Source organism: Balaenoptera ricei, chromosome 15, assembly GCF_028023285.1.
Source record: "Balaenoptera ricei isolate mBalRic1 chromosome 15, mBalRic1.hap2, whole genome shotgun sequence".
NCBI classification, from domain to species: domain Eukaryota; kingdom Metazoa; phylum Chordata; class Mammalia; order Artiodactyla; family Balaenopteridae; genus Balaenoptera; species Balaenoptera ricei.
Window position 1 is genome coordinate 88,685,390 of NC_082653.1, and position 21,375 is coordinate 88,706,764.

At 56.9% G+C, this 21,375-nt stretch overlaps 1 protein-coding gene across 3 annotated transcripts in view; it reads left to right on the forward strand.

Annotated features, from left to right (window-relative positions):
* Window positions 1-16,563: 16,563 nt before the first annotated feature.
* Window positions 16,564-21,375, forward strand: part of INTS1 (integrator complex subunit 1) — a 29,256-nt gene continuing 24,444 nt past the window's right edge. For all 3 annotated transcript variants that reach the window (XM_059898920.1, XM_059898921.1, XM_059898922.1), the window contains exons 1-7: window positions 16,564-16,942; window positions 17,520-17,810; window positions 20,021-20,217; window positions 20,306-20,443; window positions 20,671-20,830; window positions 20,984-21,089; window positions 21,189-21,375. In XM_059898920.1, coding sequence (XP_059754903.1) covers window positions 16,885-16,942; window positions 17,520-17,810; window positions 20,021-20,217; window positions 20,306-20,443; window positions 20,671-20,830; window positions 20,984-21,089; window positions 21,189-21,375 — 1,137 coding nt within the window. In that variant the 5' untranslated portion in view covers window positions 16,564-16,884. The remainder of the gene's footprint in view (window positions 16,943-17,519; window positions 17,811-20,020; window positions 20,218-20,305; window positions 20,444-20,670; window positions 20,831-20,983; window positions 21,090-21,188) is intronic.

A 21,375-nucleotide genomic window follows, 5' to 3' on the forward strand; every position in this document is an offset into this window, starting at 1 on the left:
CACCTAAGGCCCAGCTGATGGTTGCCACGGGAAAACAGACCCAGCAAAGGCAGAACCAGCATGGTGCCCCGGCCTCAGGTCAGGGCCACCCCGGGAGAGGAGCGCCTCCACGCGCTGCAGACGGAGGACAAAGCTGGGGAGGTGACCCGTCCGGTCACACGGCCTGGCCCACTCCCCCTCCCCAGCGCTTGGGTGGGAGGCCAAGCCCCTGGACGGTTCCTGGATCCTTCTCAGGAATAATAATGAGGCCACAAGTCTGAGTTCTGAGTAGAGAACAGGGAAAAATGCGGAGGCTCTGGGAGAGGGGGGCAGGCCTCCCACCCTCTCAGGCCCCTCAGGGAATGGGAGAAAGTGCCGAGAGGTTTGCGGGTCTTGCGTTTGCAGTCGGTACCACGGGTGGGCTTCCTTCTGAGCAACCTGCTCTCCTGGGGCGCCCTGGCCTCGTGGGGCAACCAGGCATGCTGGAGCTTGCCACCGGCCTCAACAGGAGCAGCTGCCAATAAACACAGCGGCAGCAGCGGTAGCCCGTCTCTCCAGGATGTTTTCAGAGCCGGAATTTGAAAGGTGTTTCCCCTTCCCTTAGCCCACACCCTCTGTCCTCAGAGGCTGTTGCTTTGTGGCCCTCTCAGCAGGACACCACAGTGAGTGATCAGGGTAATTGACTCTCTCCTCAGTGTCCTCGTTTCCCTAACTGGACTGCAGTCTCTTCATATAACCTTTGGTTGCTAAGAGCACTGTCTAAATAGTCTCATCAACACCATGAAAGTGGGGCCTGGAGAGGCTGCATTAGGTGGACCCGGGAGAGAGAGATCACACCTGTGCTGGAGCCGTTCACATCGGTTCACTTAGTTTCCTCGACTGTAAAATGGGCTTGGGAAACAAACTTATTTACAAAACAGAAACAGACTCACAGACTTAGAGAAGGAACTTATGGTTACGGGAGGCAGGGGGGAAGGAGCTGGGGAGGGAACGATTGGGTGTTTGGGACTGACGTGTACACACTGCTATATTTAAAATAGATAACCAGGGGCTTCCCTGGTGGCGCAGTGGTTAAGAATCCGCCTGCCAATGCAGGGAACACGGGTTTGAGCCCTGGTCTGGAAGATCCCACATGCCACGGAGCAACTAAGCCCGTGCGCCACAACTACTGAGCCCATGCCACAACTACTGAAGCCCACGCGCCTAGAGCTTGTGCTCCGCAACAAGAGAAGCCACCACAATGAGAAGCCCGCACACCACAACGAAGAGTAACCTCTGCTCACAGCAACTAGAGAAAGCCCGCATGCAGCAACAAAGACCCAACGCAGCCAAAAATAAATAAAAAGTAAATTTTTAAAAATGTTTAAAAAAATAAAATAAAATAGATAACCAGGGACTTCTGTGGTGGTCCAGTGGTTAAGACTCTGTGCTCCCAATGCAGGGGGCCTGGGTTCAATCCCTGGTCAGGGAACTAGATCCTGCATGCTGCAACTAAGATCCAGCACAGCCAACTAACTAACTAAATAAATATTTTGAAAAATAAAATAAAAAATAAAATAGATAACCAACAAAGACCTACTGTACAGCACATGGAACTCTGCTCAGTACTCTGTAATAACCTAAATGGGAAAAGAATTTGAAAAAGGATACATGGGTATGTATAACTGAATTACTTTTCTGTACACCTGAAACCAATACAACATTGTTAAGCAACTCAACTTACCCCGGGGCTTCCCTGGTGGTGCAGTGGTTAAGAATCTGCCTGCCAATGCAGGGGACACGGGTTTGATCCCTGGTCCAGGAAAATCCCACATGCTGCGGAGCAACTAAGCCCATGCACCACAACTACTGAGCCTGCACTCTAGAGCCCGCGAGCCACAACTACTGAGCCAACGTGCCACAACTACTGAAGCCCACGCGCCTAGAGCCCGTGCTCCGCAACGAAGAGCAGGACCCTCTCACTGCAACTAGAGAAAGCCTGCGCACAGCAACGAAGACCCAACGCAGCCAGAAATAAGTAAATAAATAAATATAAATAAATAAATAAACTCTACTTACTTCAATATAAAATAAAAAAATTTTTTTAATAAATAAAAAAATAAAATGGGCTTGATAAAATCAAATGAAGATGGGCTTTTTAAATAAATGATGTTGAGACAACATGATAACCATTTAGTAAAAGATAAAGTTGGGTCCACGGTTTACCCACACGGTACAGCAGTATTATACATTTTGAATGGATCAAAGAATTAACATTTTAAAAAAGAAACCATGAAATGATGAAAAGGTTCTGGAAATGGATGGCGATGGTTGCACAACAATGCGAATGTACTTGATGCTGCTGAACTGAAACACTGAAAATGGTTAAAATAGTGAATATCACGTTATGTGTATGTCACCACGATAAAAATAAATAAGATTAAAAAAGCATTAAAATATTGAAGAATGCGTGAGTGACTTCCTTTAAAACTTTGCAGTGGGGAAAGGTTTTTCTAATCATGATTAAAAATCCAGACACATAAAGTAATTTAGGGCAAAAATCACCATAAGCAAAGTCACAACACAAAGTATAGACTAGGACTGTCTTCCTCATGTACAGAGTGCTCCTAGAAATGTAAAAGAAAAAGACAAATAAAAAAGAGCAAAGGAGAGAATTCCCTAGTGGCCCAGTGGGTAAGACTCCGTGCTCCCAATGCAGGGGGCTGGGGTTCAATCCCTGGTTGGGGAACTAGATCCCACATGCCGCAACTAAGAAGTCCTCATGCCGCAACTAAGATCCCATGTGCCGCAACTAAGACCTGGTGCAGCCCAAATAAATAAATATTAAAAAGGACCAAAGGATACGAAGAGATCCTTCATAGAAAAAGACATCTAAATGACAAACACAGGAAAGATGTTTGTCATAAGAGAAAACGCACGTGATAATGAGGTTGCAACGCCATTGCTCATCTGTCAGAATCCAAAAGGCAGACCACTTCCTCTGATGGCAGGGCTGGGCGAAAGAGCCCTTGAGTACACCGCTGGTGAAGGTGCAGGAGGGGCATCTGGCAGCTTCTTCCATACTTACCTTGGACCTTACTTGTCCTCTGACCCAGCCATCCCACTCCTGGAAATCTGTGCCACACAGGCACCTGGTCAAATGTGAATTTGGGGGTGTACGAGCTCAGCATTGGGGCAGCGGCTATAATAAAGGAAGATGGGAGACCACCAAGTTGTCCTCATCAAGGGACCAGCTAAATAAACTGTGGGACACCTGTATGACAGAGTACTACACAGCCATGTAAAAGGAATGCAGGAGAATGCCACGCACTGACAATGAAGACCTCGGGGTCTGTTGTAAATGAAAAATCAAGGTGCAGAACTGGGGGTGTGATGTGCTACCTTTAGTGTAAGGAAGGGAGGGATATAAAAACGTATACTGTCTGTCCTCTGTACCTTTGGGTTTCATATCCTGGGATGCAACCAATCTCAGACTGAAAATATTTGGGGGAAAAAATTCTGGAAAGTTCCAAAAAGCAAAAACTTGAGTTTGCAACACACTGGCAACTATTTACATGGCACTTGTATTATATGTTATAAGTAATCCAGAGATGATTGAAAGTATATGTGCGTAGGTTTCATGCAAATACTGTGTTATTTTATGTAAAGGACTTGAGCATCCTCAGAGTTTGGTATCCGTGGAGGGCCAGCGACTGTATTCATGTCTGTACCTGCAGAAGGAAGCCTGGGAGGATAAAAAGGAAACTAAGGAAAAGGGTTGCCTTTGGCCGTTGGGGGACGATGGGGCGCGGATAGAAACGAGATTGCTGTGTCAACTTCTTTATGTCATTCTGACTGCCAGACCGTGAAATGTATTAGCTCTTCAAAACTACAGAATCGAATTAAAAATGAAATAAAATGGAGGGAACTATGCCGACCTCACAGGACTGGTGTGAGGGTGCAGTTTCTAAATGGCCGTGAAGACCTTCGCACAACCCTCACCCTAACCCTGGTTGGCCTTCATAAATGGTCCTTTTCTGACCACTTTATGGCAGAGACAGCACTGCTTACCCAGATACTCGGCTCCTCTTTGCCCTGGGAAGAGTCTTGTGACCATCAGGGCCCACGCCTGGGGTACACAGGCCAGCCCATCGCCCAGCTGGGCAGAGCTGGTTCCTAGGGAGGAGCCTGGGCGCCACTCCCGGCCCAGGGTCCACCCCGTCCCCTCCTTCCAGAGAGCTGGAGGTCGGGCGTGCCGTGGGCAGACTCAGGTGGCCCTGGCCAAGGTCCAGGGAAAGGGAGGGACACTGGGGCCCCGAGATCAATTATTACTCAGCAGGGAGGTGAGGGGCAGCTCTAGCCGCGAGGGGCTCCCAGCACTTACTACCCCTCAGGATCCCCACAGTTGCCCCCAGAGCCCCAGACCCCAGAAAGGTAGGGGGCTGGAACCTTGGATGGGCCGGGCCATGGGGCACCTGCTGCAGGCCCCACCCCTCCACGGGCAGGCCAGCGGGGCTCTCTAGGAACTGAAGGGCCGGTATTGGCAACCCACGCCTGTGACGGGGCTGCCTTTGCTGGGGGATGTTTGCTGACCCAAGAACAAATGACTCCTGCCCTCGGCCCGGCCAGCGGTGCTCTCCCCTTGCCCAGCGCTGACCACATCTGCCCTTTGAGGATGGGGGACGTGAGGCTCGGGGAGGAGGGCACTGGCCGGGCAGAGCCAGGTCCCCTCCTTGGCCTTCCACAGTGCCACCGACGCACCTGCTCTCAGGGCCCCGCTGGGCTGCAGCCGTCCCTGGTCCCTCCCTCGGGAAAGCTTCCCCAGGGCCAAGGCCCCTCCTGGGGGTGCTCCTGCAGCCTGGTCCTCCGCCGGGGAGCAGGGCTGTGGCAGGGGTTGGGGGTGGCTGGGAGGCTCTGCCTGCTCATCCCCTCCTGGCTTCTGGGGTGAAGGAGGTGGTCGGCATGGCTGGGGCAGGAGCTGGTCTGGAACCCTCAGTCTTGAAAGGGTCTCCTCCTCCTCTAGCCAAGGGGAAAGGGGCCCCTCGGCATCTCAAATCTAGGAGGGGAGCAAGGGGCCCTGGAGAGGGAGGAAGCAGAGTTTGGCTTCCAAAGGTTCCTCTGTGTGGTTATCTCTGGGCCTGTCTCTGCACCCTTGAACTGGGAATAGGATTGACTGAGGCTCACATGGGGGGAGGGGAGCTCTTTGTAAAAGGCCAACTGTTCTCAAAGGAAAAGACTCCCGTTATCATGATTATGATTATTGTATGTTCATGTATTGTTAAGTAATATAGCTGATTCCCAGTCACAACCTGAGAACAATTCTGTCAAGATTCCTAACCTCCCTTCCCCCTGCAACCCCCTGCCCGACTGCCAGCGACAGCAGTGTCCTCTGCAAAGTGCCCCCCCCAGGTGGGGTTCCCCCTAATATTTCCAGCCCATCAACTGCCGGCCGGCCAGTTGGAGAGGGCATATTAGCTGCTCTTGGGGTCTGCAGCCACTCCTCAAACTGGTACCCACGGCTACACAGATGCAACTTGGTCCCATTTTCCAGGTGGGACACCTGAGACCCAGGTGATGGCAAACTTGTGCTCGTGGCCACCAGTGTGTCACTGAACTTGCTCATTCCCTTGTCTGAGGGCCTGGGGCCCAAACCCTGTGAATTACAACGAGTGGGGGCCAGCAGTGACCACGGCTCTGATACCAGGTTCTTACCAGGTACAGGCCCGTGCTGTGTTCCCTCCCTCACCCCAGGAGACACACCTTTTATTCTGCAAATAAACACGCCTTTCCTGCCCTTGGAATTTAGAGATGCTGGAGGGCAGGGGTTCTCATCTAGGATGATTTGGCCTGGGGGACACTTGGCCAAGACAGGACACGTTTTTGTATTCTTGGTAGTCACAGCTTGGAGAAGTGACGAAGACTGTTATCAGAAGTGCGTCTCTCAATAATTGCAATTGACTTTAGGATCCAAAAAAAAAAATTTTTTTTTTTTTTTTTTTTTTTTTTTGCCAAATCGTGCCTTTCCTTCTGGAATCGTAAGTGAACACAATAATGGTACCTGTTTACTCGGTGATGTGGATTTTGTTACAGAGAACACACCAGAGGCTCTCTCACCTGTGAAGCCAATAATGCTGTGTATGTGCGATCTGCGGAGAACGCCTGTAGTTTTCCCTGCAGATGCTGTGGGCTATGTAAGAGTAAATTCTGAATGGTTCTTCCCCCTGTTCTACCGAGAAAAAAAATTGCTACTGGCGTCTAGTGGGTCGAGGCCAGGGTTGCTGCTAAACATCCTACAATGCACAGGACGGCCCCAGCAAACAAAGAATCATCCAGCACAAAATGTTAAGGAACTGCTCGGGGGAAATGCAAGTCACATGTCTCCCCCCACCCTCCCACAACAACAAGGATATTAATAGCTGAGCTTAGAGTCCTTTTCTGCCCCAGACACAGGGTGAGGCACTTAGATGCATTCATTAGCCACCCCCCCCAACCCCCGCTGAAGAACCCAGCAAGACAGCTTTGTCATCTCCAAGTTAAGGAGGACAGAGAACCACGCCTGGGTATCTGGGTGCGGTGAAGTCGGTCCAAGTGACAGGCCTGTGCACAGGTGTTTATTCTGGCCTTATTCGTAATCTCCCCAAACTGAAACAGCCCACGCGTCCACCAACCCACGGGCACGGCTCGTTACCGGATGCCGTGGTCAGCGGTGGGCCAATCGCCAAGTCACGATTTCACGACTGTAGCACCATGTGCCCTGGGACGGCCCCAAAAACATCGTCCTCCAACTAGTGGAGCGGGTGTCCTCTCCCAGGAAACCGGGCCAGGCCTTCGTGACAGCTTTGACCCACAGAGGACGGTGGAAGTGCCGTGCCGTCCAGGCAGGTCATAAAAGGAACTGCTTGGTTCTTCCAAACACCAGCCAATCCTGTGACTCTCCGACACCAACGGGGCATCCTACGACTCGATTCAACTCCACCACTAACTCCCCTGGGTGAGGGCTCGGTCCCACGAGGTCCCCCCACAATTTCAGGTGCCCGTTCTGAGCCCTGGGTCCCCAGGCTCCCCACAGTCTACCTGGCTGACTACAAATTCCGGGGTTCCCATGAACCCGACCTCAGGTTCAATAATTCACTATATGAACAAAGCACTGAACGCAGGAAATCATTATACTCAGGACAGGTGCATCGCAGAGGCTTCAGCTCAGGAAGAGCCTAATGGAAGGGGTGCACAAGGCAAGGCGTGTGCAGAGCCGGGTTGGGGTGCAGAGCTCCACACCCTCCTGGAGCAGCCGCCCTCCCCGCACACCTTGTGTACGCCAACCCGGATGCTCCTAGGATCTCTCCTTCTAGAGTTTTCATCAAGGTTTTTTATGTACACAAGATCGATCCAGCCACACTGGCCATTGGCCATTGAACTCCATCTCCAGTGCCCCTCCTCTCCTCGGAGTCAGGGGTGGGTGGGGTGCAGCTGAAAGTTCCAACCCTCCCATCACATGGTTGGTTCCACCAGCAGCTGACTAGGGGCCCCACCCTGAGTCATCTCATTAGCATAAACTCAGGTGTGGTCCAAAGGGGCTTGTTAGGAGTAACCAAAGAGCCCTGTCCCTCAGGAAATTCCAAGGGCTTTGAGCTCTGTGCCAGGAATGCTGGAAGAAGACCAAACACATTCTTCTTACTATATTGTGTTGCCTGGCTCTGTCTCTCAGACCTCCTGACCTGGAAACCCGGTGCCATGCAGTGAGGAAGCCCAAGCCACGTGCAGGTGCCACTGCGAAGGTCCCAGCCTGTGGCCAGACGAAACGCGGATGCCTGCAGCCCATCTGTCTGCACCTGCCTCTCCCCGCCCCCCCATGCACACACACAAGAACCGCCCAGCTGAGTTAGCCCCGGACCAGGAGAGAGAATAACCCGAGCTGTGAATAATCCATCCCATGACCAATGCAGTCTGGATGTCACCCACCTGGAGGCTGGGCCTCCTCTCCCTCCATTGGCTGGCATTTCCTAAGCCTGAGAACGTCATGGTGGACCAAGACAACATGGGAATATCTGTCCCTAATTTCTGAGCCAAAGTTCGAACACATGATGTAGTATGAGTTTGTGGCGGTGCTTCTCAAAGAAAAGCGTCAACAGGGAAAAGTGGGACTGGGATGTGTGTTAGAATCTCTGGGACTTTTATTTATGTATGTATTTGCTTTTAAGAAAAGTGCATGAGGGCTTCCCTGGTGGCGCAGTGGTTAAGAATCCGCCTGCCAATGCAGGGGACACGGGTTCAAGCCCTGGTCCGAGAAGATCCCACATGGCGCAGGGCAACTAAGCCCGTGCGCCACAACTACTGAGCCTGCGCTCTGGAGCCCACGAGCCACAACTACTGAGCCCACGTGCCACAACTACTGAAGCCCGCGCACCTAGAGCCCGTGCTCTGCAACAAGAGAAGCCACGGCAATGAGAAGCCCGTGCACCGAAAGGAAGAGTAAACCCCGCTCGCTGCAACTAGAGTAAGCCCGCCTGCAGCAACGAAGACCCAATGCAGCCAAAAATAAATAAATAAATAAATAAATTTATTTTTAAAAAAGTGCTTGAGGGTATTTTTCTAATTTCAAACCTAATGTATGCTCTTTGCAGGAAGCTTGACAAACCCAAACAAGGAAACTAAATCCTGCGTAGCCACCCCACCGGCGATGTTGGGGAGATTTTGAGGCGTGTCGGGACAGTGAGACGGAAGAGGTGAAACCAGGGCTGCCCCGGACAGGCCGGGAGGGACGCGGTCATTGTCGCGGTGCCCTCCATCCCGCCGCACCAGCCTTAGGATGGGAGAGAAGGCGGGGGCTGGGACTGAGGGTCTCCGTCTGCTGCCCCCAGAGGAAGTGCTGTGCCTGGAGAAGAGACCCTCCCCATCCAGGCCCCCTTTCAATCCCCCCTGATGTTGGCCGTGACCCCAGTGACCCCAACTCTGCCAGCCCCATGCCCTTGACCTCTGACCTCCTCTCCCCACCACAGCTGACTGGGTGCCCCTGGGGCTTCCTCAGCCACCACAACAAAGGAAACGAATACCCTCCCTCCCCTCCTGCTGGGCCTCAGCCATTCCGGGGAGCCTGGAATCTGCTGAGGTGCTGGCTGGCAGGGTGGGGCTGGGCCTGGGGGTCCCTACTCCTTAGTCCCCTTGCACTGGTTCTCCAACTGTGCTCCCTGGAACCTCAGGGCTCTGCAGGAAGAAAGGTCCAGCACCCCCCGCGCTCCCCATTCAGGGCACCTGGCTCCTCTCTGCCCTGCTCTCTGTGGGTGACACGAGCCTCCTGCCCCCTCGCGGTCTCTGGTAGGCGTGGAAACAGCGTGTCCCAAGGTGGATTGTGTCCCGAGGTGCATCTGCTTTTGCACCAGAAGTGGGCCCTGGGCTCAGCCTCGTCCCGGGAGGTGCCCAGCCTGGTCCTGGGGGCCTGGGTGCTCGGGTGGGGGGACTGCTGAACTCCGCAGAGTGTGCCAGGCCTCCGGCCCCCACTGGATGAGGGGGGCGAGCAGCGACACAGCTGGGGCCTGGCAGGAAGCGTGCCCTATGCGAGACGCATGGGGGCGGGGGGCGGGCTGCACCCCAGGCCTGCTTCCTCAGCTCCACTTCCCCAAGCGAGAAACCGAGGCCTCGGGGCCTCCTGGGGTGGGAGGCCTGGGGCCCCTCCCTGCTCGGCAGGCTTCCTGCTCCCATGTGCTCCCTTCCCGTGGCAGGGGACTCCTTTCCTCGGGAGCCAGCCCGTTCTATTTTCAGACAATTGTTGGAAAGCGCTTCCCCCCCTCCGGCCAGAGGCGGCCCCTGGGGCTTCCGCTCCCGGCCAGGATTTGCCCGGCACAGTCCCAGCTCTTGGCCCCCAAAGCCGGCTTCAGGTTGGGGGCGCCCGGGGCACCCGTCTTCCCGGCCCGGCCTCCCTGCAGCGGCATCACACGGGCAGATTCCAGGGCCACAGCGCTCTGGACAGGACTGTTCACTCCCGGAGGAAACTCCCGAATGCTCCACGTGAGAGCAGATGGGCACCCAGCTGCCCCTGCCCGGCCGCGGGTGTCTGAGTCCCCACAAGCACTGACTCATGGCGCTGAAGCCCAGTCACCAGGCTGACGGGGCTTCCAGTGCGCGTGAGGCAGTTTCTAAATTTAGGAGACCAGGTAGCTGGGAGCCGACCAGCCCCCGGCCCCTCTGTAGCTGCTCCAGGGGGTACCCAAGTCCCACTCCCCCCACCGTGAGTGCTGGGAAGGGCCGGGCCTGGCTGGGCTGGGGACCCCTGACCCGGGCAAGGAGGCCTGAGCCCAGCCTGGGGCCCAGGTCCCCAGCCGGGAGCAGCTGCTTCCTGCCCAGAGGACGTTAGACACACACAGCTGCAGCCCGGCCCTCCGCACCCACCCCCCTGGGGGCCTGGGCTGGTCCCTCTCACCTCTGACTCCCACCTGCGGCAACCCCAGCCCTGGCGTCGGTGGGTTCCTTCCCCCCGTGGAGCCGCGGGGGGCCTGGCGGACGTGCGTGCCCCCCACGCAGTCGCTAGGTCCGGAGCCTGGGGGGCAGGGCTCTTGCGTGGCTCCGGGTCACAGTACAGATGACCTGGCACTGCAGGGGTCAGAGGCCTGGGCTTGCCCGCTGGACGTGTCCCTCCAGGCTGAACCCAGCTCCCGACCATCATGGCTTCTCTGCTTGGGGTCTCCCTCTGCTCCGGGGCTTTGCACACCTGGTCTACTCACTCCGCCCACGATGACTGAGTGTGGCCTGCAGCCCTGGACCGGGCAGGGGACACACAGGCCAGGTGCTGCTGGGGGCTGAGTCAGGTGGGAAGCAGGCCTTAAAAAGGAGACCGGTAGGTAAGTCATAGGATCTCGGGGGCGGCGAGGGTTCTAAAGGGAGCTTTTGGGGGCAGCAGTTCCCATAGGGGGCTGGGCTGTGGTTCTGGGGGCTAGGATGGCAGCACCTGGGCTTCCTGACATAGAAAGAGCCCGAGCAGAGGCCCTGAGACAGGAGCCTGGTGTGTCCCAGAGACGGCGAGAAGGCTGGGGTGCTGGGTGGGATGGAAGGGGAAGCGGTGCCGTCGGTGGGAAGGAGGCCCCAAAACACACGCCACCAGGACCCTCAGAATGGACCTTGTTGGGAAATAGGGTCTTTGTGGCAATGGACCTTGTTGGGAAATAGGGTCTTTGTGGCTATAATTTGGGTAAGGATCTCGAGCTGAGATCATCCTGGGTTAGGGTGGCCCTAAATCCACCGAGAGAAAAGGAGACATGCAGAGAGGGGAGGCCTGGGAAGCCGGCAGCAGAGACGGAGGACGCGGCCCGAGCCCAGAAGCCCAGGGCCCCCAGGAGCTGGGAGAGGCCGGAGGGACCCTCCCCCAGAGCCTTTGGAGGGAGCGCGACCCTGGGACACCTGACCTCGACGTCCAGCCTCCAGGACTGGGTGCGGAAAGGTCTGTGGTTCTGCCGCCCGGCCTGAGGTGCTTCCCCAGGAAGCTAACGCAGTGGGGTCTCGGGGAGGTCTGGAGACCCTGCATCTTCGGGGAGACTGTGGAATGCAGATTCCTGGGCCCCACTGGACTTAGAATCCTGGGTGGGCTGCTTGGTGGCCCCTCGCTGCCCCTCTGCAGCGTCTTCCTTTCTCCTGGACCAGGCGCGGTCGATCCTCCGGGTGGACGGGCGGCGTCGTGGGGGACAGTCCCCCGATGCCGCTTGTGCATCTGAGTCCCTGGCCTGCTGCTGCCCCAGAATCCCCCGAGGGAAAGATCCCTCCATCTACCCCTTGACCTCTGACCTCCATAACCCCGACCCAGCCTCGGGGCTTGCCCAGAAAGTTCAGGCAGGCAGGCAGGCTGTGTTCTGCGAGGGCCAGGCGCTGTCTCTCGGGGGCACTGCTCTCGAGCACAGCCGCAAAGGCGTGCAAATCGCTGTGGGAAGGTACCAGCAGGAGAGTGGCCGCCACCTGCCCTGGCAGGGGAACCCCTGAGGACTTCGCAGAGGAAGCGACTGAGCTGGGAGGCTGGGTTTGGAAGGAAGAAGAGGTTGTGTCCAGTGAGAAAGAGGATGGAGGAAGCATTCCGGGGGGGACCCGCACCGTAAATGCCAGCCTGGACCATGCCTGTCCCGTCCTGGGACAGAGAGGGAGGCTGGGACCTGGGCGGCCCCTGCGGGAGGATCCCACAGGGCAAGCGCACTGCTCTTCATTCCCTAATGGAAACTTCTTTTTCTGGGACCTTCACATAATTGCAAAAATGAACCACACAGAGAGGACGGCTTGCATGGCTGCCCCGCCCACCCCCGTAACCATGGGGACCACTGGGTGTGTTTCGTTCCAGACTTTTCCCACTTCGAGACAGATGTGGTCACTTCCTACATCCTGGTGCACGAATGGCTTCCTTCCCTTCACCACCGATTGGGCTGCTTCATCACAGAAGGGGCCATTTGGTCCTTCTGCAGAAGCTTCTGAGAAGTGTGTTGTCTGGAGGCCCCATGGCTGCACGGACCAGTCCAGGCGGCTGGACACTGGGTCTCCGAGAAGATCAACCTGGAGCCTACATTTCTGCACAGTTGGGGTCAAATCCTAGGAATGGAGGCTGGGTCAGAGGTTGGGCACAGCTCACAGAATGGAGCCTCTCGTTAGACGTCCCCCCCTCCCCACAATGGTAGTGAGTTCACACAGCATGGGGGCCGGCTGGACGCCCCCCAGAGGAAGGCCAGCACTGGGCAGAGTCTCTGCTGGAATCTGGCCCTGGTTTGATGGCTCCCTTTGACGGTCTTCCTAGAACCCAGCTGTCTGCAGCCGCCTCAGCCCAGCTCCCACTCGAAGGTTTGAAAGGAGGGTCTCTCCAGAGCCACCAGGGGCAGCCTTGATGGGGCAGGTTGGGGAGGCCGCCAGGAGGCTGATGCAGAGGGGGCATTTCTTGACGCATCCACCCAAACTCATCCCCTAGCGGTCCGCCCACCCCTGTGTCCCTCCCCCCACCTGTCTTCCCCTCTCAGGTGGCGGGTACCATTCTCCACTCACTGAGTGTCACCTCCCTTGCTCCATCCTTCATCTATCCTTCACTCTTTCCATCCTCCCTCTGAGCCATCTATATCAGTTATTCATTCCTGTGTAACAAACAACCACAAAACTTAGTGGCTTTGAAAAGTAAGGAAGGGAGGGAAGCAAGGAAGTGTTTCAAGAGTCACATCGAAAGAAGACAGGAACCAGCTGGGTGAGGCCCCGGCTGACCAAACCTAGGACAATCTGAGCATCACATAAATAGTAATAGCAAAGGATTATGATCTGCTGAATAAAGAAGCCAAGCGTCCAAACCGATGGGAAAAATAAATGAATAAATGGAGAAGACATGACAGCTCTTCCTGACATTAGAATGCCAGCTCAGGAATGCAGAAAGAATAAGGGAAAGAAGAGCACCTCTTCCCGGTCATCACCACCATGATCATCACCATCACCACCACCATGATCGTCATCACCACCATCACCACCATCATCATCACCACCATCATCACCACCATGATCATCACCATCACCACCACCATGATCATCATCACCACCATCACCACCATCTCCATCACCCTCATCCTCATCATCACAAACCACCATCATTACCATCATCATCACCACCATGATCATCATCACCACCATCACCACCATCATCATCACCACCATCATCACCACCATGATCATCACCATCACCACCACCATCATCATCACCATCACCACCATCATCATCACCACCATCATCACCATCACCACCATCATAACCATCACCATCACCACCATCACCACCATCATCATCATCACCACCATCATAACCATCATCATCATCATCATCACCACCATCATCATCACCACCATCACCACCATCATAACCATCACCATCACCACCATCACCACCATCATCATCATCACCACCATCATAACCATCATCATCATCATCATCACCACCATCATAACCATCATCATCATCACCACCATCACCACCATCATAACCATCACCACCATCATCACCACCATCATAACCATCACCATCATCATCACTGACACCATCACCACCATCATCATCATCACCACCATCACCATCATCATCATCACTGATTCTGGCTCGAGCCATCCAGGGCGCTGAAACTGAGCTGGTAAAAGTTTGAGGTGGGGGGCTTTCCTGGTGGCGCAGTGGCTAAGAATCCGCCTGCCAATGCAGGGGACACGGGTTCGAGCCCTGGTCCAGGAAGATCCCACATGCCGCAGAGCCTGCACTCTAGAGCCCACGAGCCACAACGACTGAGCCTGCGTGCCGCAACTACTGAGGCCCATGCACCTAGAGCCCATGCTCCACAACAAGAGAAGCCACCGCAGTGAGAAGCCTGCACACTGCAACAAGGAGTGGCCCCCGCTCGTAGCAACTAGAGAAAAGCCCACATGCAGCAACAAAAGATCCAATACAGCCAAAAATAAAATAAAATAAAATAAATAAAAATTAAAAAAAAAAAAAGTTTGAGGGGGAAGAAGACATCTGTCCAGTCTCAAGGCATGTTCCACTTATCTCTCATGCACTTCTTTGTTACAAAGGCAAAGTGGTAACTTGAGAAAGGAGAAATCCAGCAGGCACCGCCTTAACCAAGTAATCCAATTAACTTTGCCAGTAATGGGCTTAATTAACATCATGTACCTCCTGATAAGATGTACAGAGAAGAATTTAGTACACCACGACATTCCTGCCAAAAGTGCATAACCTGGACCTATTCATGAGGCCGCATTGGACAAACCCGAATTGAGGGGAATTCTGCAGAATAGCAGTCCTGGACAAGCAGGCCTGTCAAGGTCGTGAACTACCAAGGAGGACTCAGGGACTGCTGTAGACGAAAGGGTCTCTGGGACGTACGGCAACGGAGTGCATTGCAGGGTCCTGGATGGCCTCCCGCCATAAGGGGTTTTATAGGAGCAACTGACAAAATCCTTTTTTTAAAAAAATATTTATTTGGTTGCACCAGGTCTTACTTGTGGCAGGCAGGCTCCTTGTTGCGGCTTGCCAGCTCCTTAGTTGCAGCACATGGGCTTAGTTGTGGCACTCGAACTCTTAGTTGCAGCACACGGGATCTCGTTCCCTGACCAGGGGTCAAACCTGGGCCCCCTGCATTGGGAGTATGGAGTCTTATCCGCTGTGCCACGAGGGAAGTCCCGACAAAGTCTTAATAAGCCCTTAGCATAACGAAGAGTATTGTTTTGATGTTAATTTCTTGATTTGATAACTGTACTGTTGTTGTTACATAACAGAATTCCTTATTTTTAGAAAATATACACTCAAGAATTTAGGAGTTAAGGGGACTCTTCTGCAATTCTTAAATGGTTCAGGAAAAAAAAATCTGAACGGAGAGAAATGAATAAATCAAAGATAGTAAAACGTTAACCTTTAGGGTACAGGGTGAGGGATATATGGGAATTCTTTGTACTATTCTTGCAAATTTTCCATAAGTTTGAAATTATGTCCCCAAAAGGTTTTTTAAACCTTAGTGACCTACAATAATAACAATCACGATTTTGCTCCCGCGTCTGCAATTTGGGTAGGGCTGTCTCCACTCCACGCTGCGATGGGTGGGAGAGCTTCCAAGATGGCGCGCTACCTTGGATGGTGGCTGGTGGGGGCTTCAGGGTGGAGGGGGGACGAGGAACACATTCCAGAAGTCAGGCCCTTCTGCACTCCAGGCTGCAGGCAAGCACGGCCTGAGCTGTTGGACCGAGTCTCAGTGGCTGGAGGTCGGTGAGGCCGCCTGCCCTAACGCCCCTGGTGGCCTCGGTCCGCAAGCGTCACGCCCACACGTCACCGGCTGCAAGTTTTCACCTGGGCCCACCCCCTCCTTCTCCCCTTAAAACGCAGCGCTTTTCCCGCCGCAGTCGTTACTGAGTAAAATCCATTTCACAGCTTTGGCCCACGTCCGGCTTCGTTTGTCTGCGATGCTGCCTTTCTGACGCGCTTGGTCTGTGAGGAGCACCTCGCCCTTCGCGCAGGGACCCCGCTCCGCTCTGCAGGGAGCCGTCAGGGCTGCCCTCGAGGGAGGCTGCCCGCTGCAAGTGGCGGGGTGCAGAGCCCCAGGACGGCATGAAGACCCCCAGTAAGAGGAGGACGCGAGGGTCTCAGCATGGACCCCAAGTCCTCTGCCACTGAGCAGACCTGGTGAATATCACCGTGACCCACTGCGCAGGCCGGCAAACTGAGGCTGGTGGATGCCCTCCGTGCTGCTCTGATGAGGGCCTGGCCTCACCTGGGCCCCCGCCCTTCTGCCGGCTTTGCCCACTCGCGGCCGCTGGGCTCCCTCCTGGACCCCACCGGGGGACCCAGAACCTGCCCTTTGACCCACAAATGGGAGAGGACTCTGAAGTTCCAGCACGTATGGGTTAGCATCGGAGGCCACCCTTCCTGGCTGTCTGTCCTTGGGCACGTCACTTTCTAAGGTCAGCCTCACCTGCAGGAGCGGGTGACAGCGTCCGCCTCGCCAGGTAGAGATCAGCGGCTGCGAGCCCCGCCGGCCTCCCGCCGCCAGAGAGCGCTGCAGGCCCCGCGGACCCTCTCGCCTTCTCGCATTCCCGCCCCTGCCGCGCTGTTTTGCTGCCGGGTGTTCCGGAAGTCGGGCTCCGAGGGCGGCTTCCGGTTCCAGGGCGGCCGTGGCGGTGGCGGGGCGCCGGGGCGATGGGCTAGAGGTGATCTCGCTAGAAGTGATTGGGCAGCGGCTGCCGGCGAGACAGACCCTCCTGGGGTCCGAGGCGGGGAGGCGGAGTCGCGCGGCTCCTTCGGGAGTGGCTGCGCGCGGCGGGGCTGGCCGTTCGCCCCGAACCCCAACCCCGGACGGTGGATCCGAATGAATGGGCGAGCGGCGGACGACTGACTTAAGCTGGTCTTCTCCCAAGTGAGGCGTCGGCAGCGAGGAGCGGCGAAGGGACGGGGACAGAATGAACCGGGCCAAGCCCACCACCGTCCGCAGGCCCAGCGCTGCGGCCAAGCCTTCGGGTGCGCGGCCTCTCCCGGCGGCGCGGCTTCGGGGCTTCCGGCCCGGCTCCTCTGTCGGGTCGCGGCTTCGTTACTCCGAGCCGAACGCGGTTTCCAGGAATGGGGTCTCGAAGAGCAGCCCTTGGTCCCGGCGGCTCTGGGAGTCGCGAGCCGGGAGGAGGGGGCAGCACAAACACAGTGGTTAAAAGCAGGCTGGAGCTAGACTGGCCTCCGCCCCGCGCTTTGCCGCTCCCAGCTGTGTGGCGTTGGGCACGTTGCTTAACCTCTCTGTGCCTGGTTGTCCTCACCTGTAAAGTGAGAGTAATGCTGCCTGTTCCAGAACCTCGTTGAGGATTAAGGGGACTGACACTTGTCAACTAGAGGTGGCCTGGTCGGTAGTAAGCTCCGTGTGGCCGCTGTTGCTCCCGTCGTACGGTCCCAGCTCTGCCGTGGACTTGCTGGGTGACTGGTTTCTTGCCTCCCCCAGCCCTTGTTTAATCCCCTCGGAAATCGCAGGAGGTTGGAGTTGGTCTCGGACACCCTCTCCACCTCGGCTGCTGTGTGAAGGTGCCCGTTTCTCCACGTCTCTTCTCTGCAGGGCACCCTCCTCCAGGAGACTTCATTGCTCTGGGCTCGAAGGGTCAGACCACTGAATCGAAAACGGCATCCACCCTGCTGAAGCCTGCCCCTTCCAGCCTGCCCTCGGAGCGCAAGCGGGACGCTGCGGCTGCTCTGGCAGGTGCCTCGGCCCTGACCGGGCTCACCAAGCGCCCGAAACTCTCCTCCACACCCCCTCTGAGTGCCCTGGGACGCCTGGCTGAGGCCGCAGTGGCAGAGAAACGTGCCATCTCTCCCTCGATTAAGGAACCGTCTGTGGTCCCGATTGAAGGTAAGGTCAGCCCCTGACGTCCCCCAGAGAATGTAGCCCACGCCTTGTCTGTGCACCAGGGGTTCGGAACGGCCACTTCCGGCTTAGCACTGTAGGTGGACTTTGGAGAATGGAGGGCAGGAGTCCTCTGTGAGTTTGTTTTTCAAAGCACCTCTCATAAGGGTGCCTTCGCCCCGCTTGTGCTTCAGACTCTGTGACAGTGATGGGAAGTGCTTGTGTCACTCAGGGCAAGGTGGCACAGGTAGGTCTGGGGCCCGAACGGGCTGCTGCCACGTAGGCACCTCAGTGGCCTTCTCTGTGAGGTAGACGGAGCGTGCGCCAGGGCCTCCTGGGTTGGAAAGCCTTGTACGGATTTCTGTTGTCCCAGCTCCAGGGGCGGAGCTGGTGTGAGGCTGATGCGCTCCTGGGGGCCGCCAGAGCCTGCCCTCTGGGAACGGGCTCGTTCCACTGTGACAGGCTCTGCTCCGAGCATGGCGGGTACAGGGCAGCGCACAGACAGGTGCTGTTCTCGGGGGCTGTGCGTCTCGTGAGGACCCCTCTCCCCCCGGGACGAGGAGGCTTGTGCTGCCTCCTCCTTTCTCCCGGCTCCTGACAGCGAAGGGCTTGGAAAGGTAACACGGCAGCATTGAAGACAGGTTATAGCTGATCCACAAGCCCGCTGTTTACACGAAAGCTTTTAATTTTGTGTGCACCTCACGTTCCCTTACTTCTCTGTACCATCTTTCCGTGGATTATTTCTGGTGGCCCCACGATGCCCTGTAGATCAGGTCTGTTAAACATCACACCGGTCGCAGGTGTTGTGCGTACAGGTGCTCACGGGACAGCCTCGGGCGAGGGAAGGCCCATCAGGGAACCGCAGCGTGAAATTGAGCCTGAAAGGCTGGATGGGATCTTAACAGGCAGTGCAGGCTGTTGGAGGAGAAACCACTGAGTGGAGGCCCGCGTCCTGGAGCGGGGACCTGTGCTTGGGGAACAGGGCACATGGTGGCCAGAGCCGAGGCGGAGGACGGGGCTGGAGCAGTGCTTTGGGAGCCGAGTCAGACCCTCGGTTCAGGGCCCTCCGCTGGCAGCTGGTGCCGGTCAGGAGTGGAAGCGCTTGCGGGGCCGAGTCCTGACTCAGGCCACGGTCCTCTGCACTGATGGCTGTGCTTCGGTATTGTTTTACCATCGCGTGACTCTCAGAAAGGGTGGCTTTGAAGGTTGGATGGAATATGATTGTGAAAAGCACGTCCAGAATAATAACGTATTTTACAAACACCTTTAACAAAACGGAGAAAAGGCTGACTTGAGCTACTTATAGCGTCTGGTGTTTGGAACATCTCCACAGCCAGGACCTTCCGTAGCTCTGGTCCATCCTTCCTGCCTATTTGTCATTTTCCCCGGCACGTAGACGGCACTCAGGGGCTACTGCTGAATCCTCTGTTTTCAGTGCAGTTAAGTTAGAAATCAGTAACAATGCCTCCTTCCGTCGTTTGGGTATCTAAAAACACAATCCTAAAAAAAGCCTTGGGTCAGAGAAAATATCGTAATGGAAGTGAGAGAATAGGTAAAATGGAACAATCACAAACGCAGCACGAAGCAAACATGGGATGGAGCCGAAGCCCGGCCGAGAGGGACCCTCAGAGGAGCGGGGACTCAAGTACGGGTGGGGGGGCGGGGGGTTGTGCCGGAGCTGCGGTTCCCGTCGAGAAGGAAGGTGGGGGACAGAGGACGCACAAGGAAGTGGAGAGCAGAGCAGAGCAGCGGGCAGCCGTGCAGGGAGAGGGGTGAAACCCCCGGTGGGTTCCCTGCAAAGATGGAGCAGAAAAGCCTCTGCGGGACAGACCCGGGAGGGACAGCAAAGAAGCGGCCACGACAGAAGAGAAGGAAGGCTGCAGGTACATTGTGCCGGCTAACTGAAAAGCTTAGAAAAAATGTCCAACTTGTAGGAAAATAGGTGTTTCAAGAACAGATCACCCTGGAGTAGCCGTGTGGTGTGGCGAGAGGGCTCTGGTGGCACCTGGCTAACGCCGACCCTTCGTGGTCTTGGTCGTTCCCGAGGGTCGGGGCAGCATCTGCCCGGCGGCGTCCTCCCGGGAGACCGGCTCAGCCCTGAGACCCTCGCTGGCCAGTCTCTGGTGGTTGGCCCAGTCAGCCCGTGGCCTGGGGCCCCCACGAGGCAGCCTCTGCTCGGAGCTGCCCGCCTGACAGGGCCCCGTCTCCCCGGCCAGTCCCGCCCGCGGTGCTGCTGGACGAGATCGAGGCGGCCGAGCTGGAGGGCAATGACGACAGGCTGGAGGGAGTGCTGTGCGGGGCCGTGAAGCAGCTGAAGGTCACGCGGGCCAAGCCGGACAGCACCCTGTACCTGAGCCTCATGTACCTGGCCAAGATCAAGCCCAACATCTTTGCCACGGAGGGGGTCATCGAGGTGAGGGCCGGGCGTCCCCTCCTCCGTCCTGGGAAGGGGCAGGTGGAGGCGAGACGGGCCTCCCCGGCCACCACGCCGTCTCTTGCAGGCTCTGTGCAGTCTCCTGCGGCGGGACGCCTCCATCAACTTCAAGGCCAAGGGGAACAGCCTGGTGTCCGTGCTGGCCTGCAACCTCCTCATGGCCGCGTACGAGGAGGATGAGAACTGGCCCGAGATCTTTGTCAAGGTGAGTGGGCCTCTCCCGGGAGATCGCTGTTTTGGTGAAGGGGGCAGAGGGCCATGGGAGGTGGGGTGCGCCGCTGGACCCCCAGGGCGAAACAGGGGCAACTGAATGCGTTCTTTCCGGAGGGCTGTGTCTGGCGGCCCCGCTTCTGTCCGCTGGGGCCCTGGGGAGGCACCCGGCTCGCTCCTCCCGCGGCGCCGCTGGACGTGGCAGAGGCCCTGTGCTCGCAGGTGTACATTGAAGACTCCCTGGGGGAGCGGATCTGGGTGGACAGCCCGCACTGCAGGACCTTCGTGGACAACGTCCAGACGGCCTTCAACACCAAGATGCCCCCCAAGAGCGCGCTCCTGCAGGGGGAGGCGGGGCGCAGCGGAGGGGAGCTCAGTGCCGGTGAGAGATGCTGGGCGGCCAGGCCGGGCTTCCCCGCGGGGGGTGGGGGGGGGCCGGGGCGGGCCGTCTCCCTCCACGGAGCCAGGTACCGCCGGGGGCGGGGGTGCCCGAGGGCCGGCTGGGCGCGCGTATCCACAAGGCACTCGTGTGCAGGGAGCAGCCCTCACCCGTCCCTCACCGAGGAGGAGGACAGCCAGACGGAGCTGCTGATTGCGGAGGAGAAGCTCAGCCCCGAGCAGGAGGGCCAGCTCATGCCCAGGTAGGTGCGCCACGCAGCCCCCGGCCCGGCCCCGCGAGAGCCCGCCCGCCTCCCCGGCCGCCCGCCTTCCCGCCCGCCTGCCTCCCCCCTCTGGCCTAGGTACGAGGAGCTGGCGGAGAGCGTGGAGGAGTACGTCCTGGACGTGCTGCGCGACCAGCTCAACCGGCGGCAGCCCATCGACAGCGTCTCGCGGAACCTGCTGCGGCTCCTCACCTCCGCCTGCGGCTACAAGGAGGTGCGGCTGATGGCGGTGCAGAAGCTGGAGATGTGGCTGCAGAACCCCAAG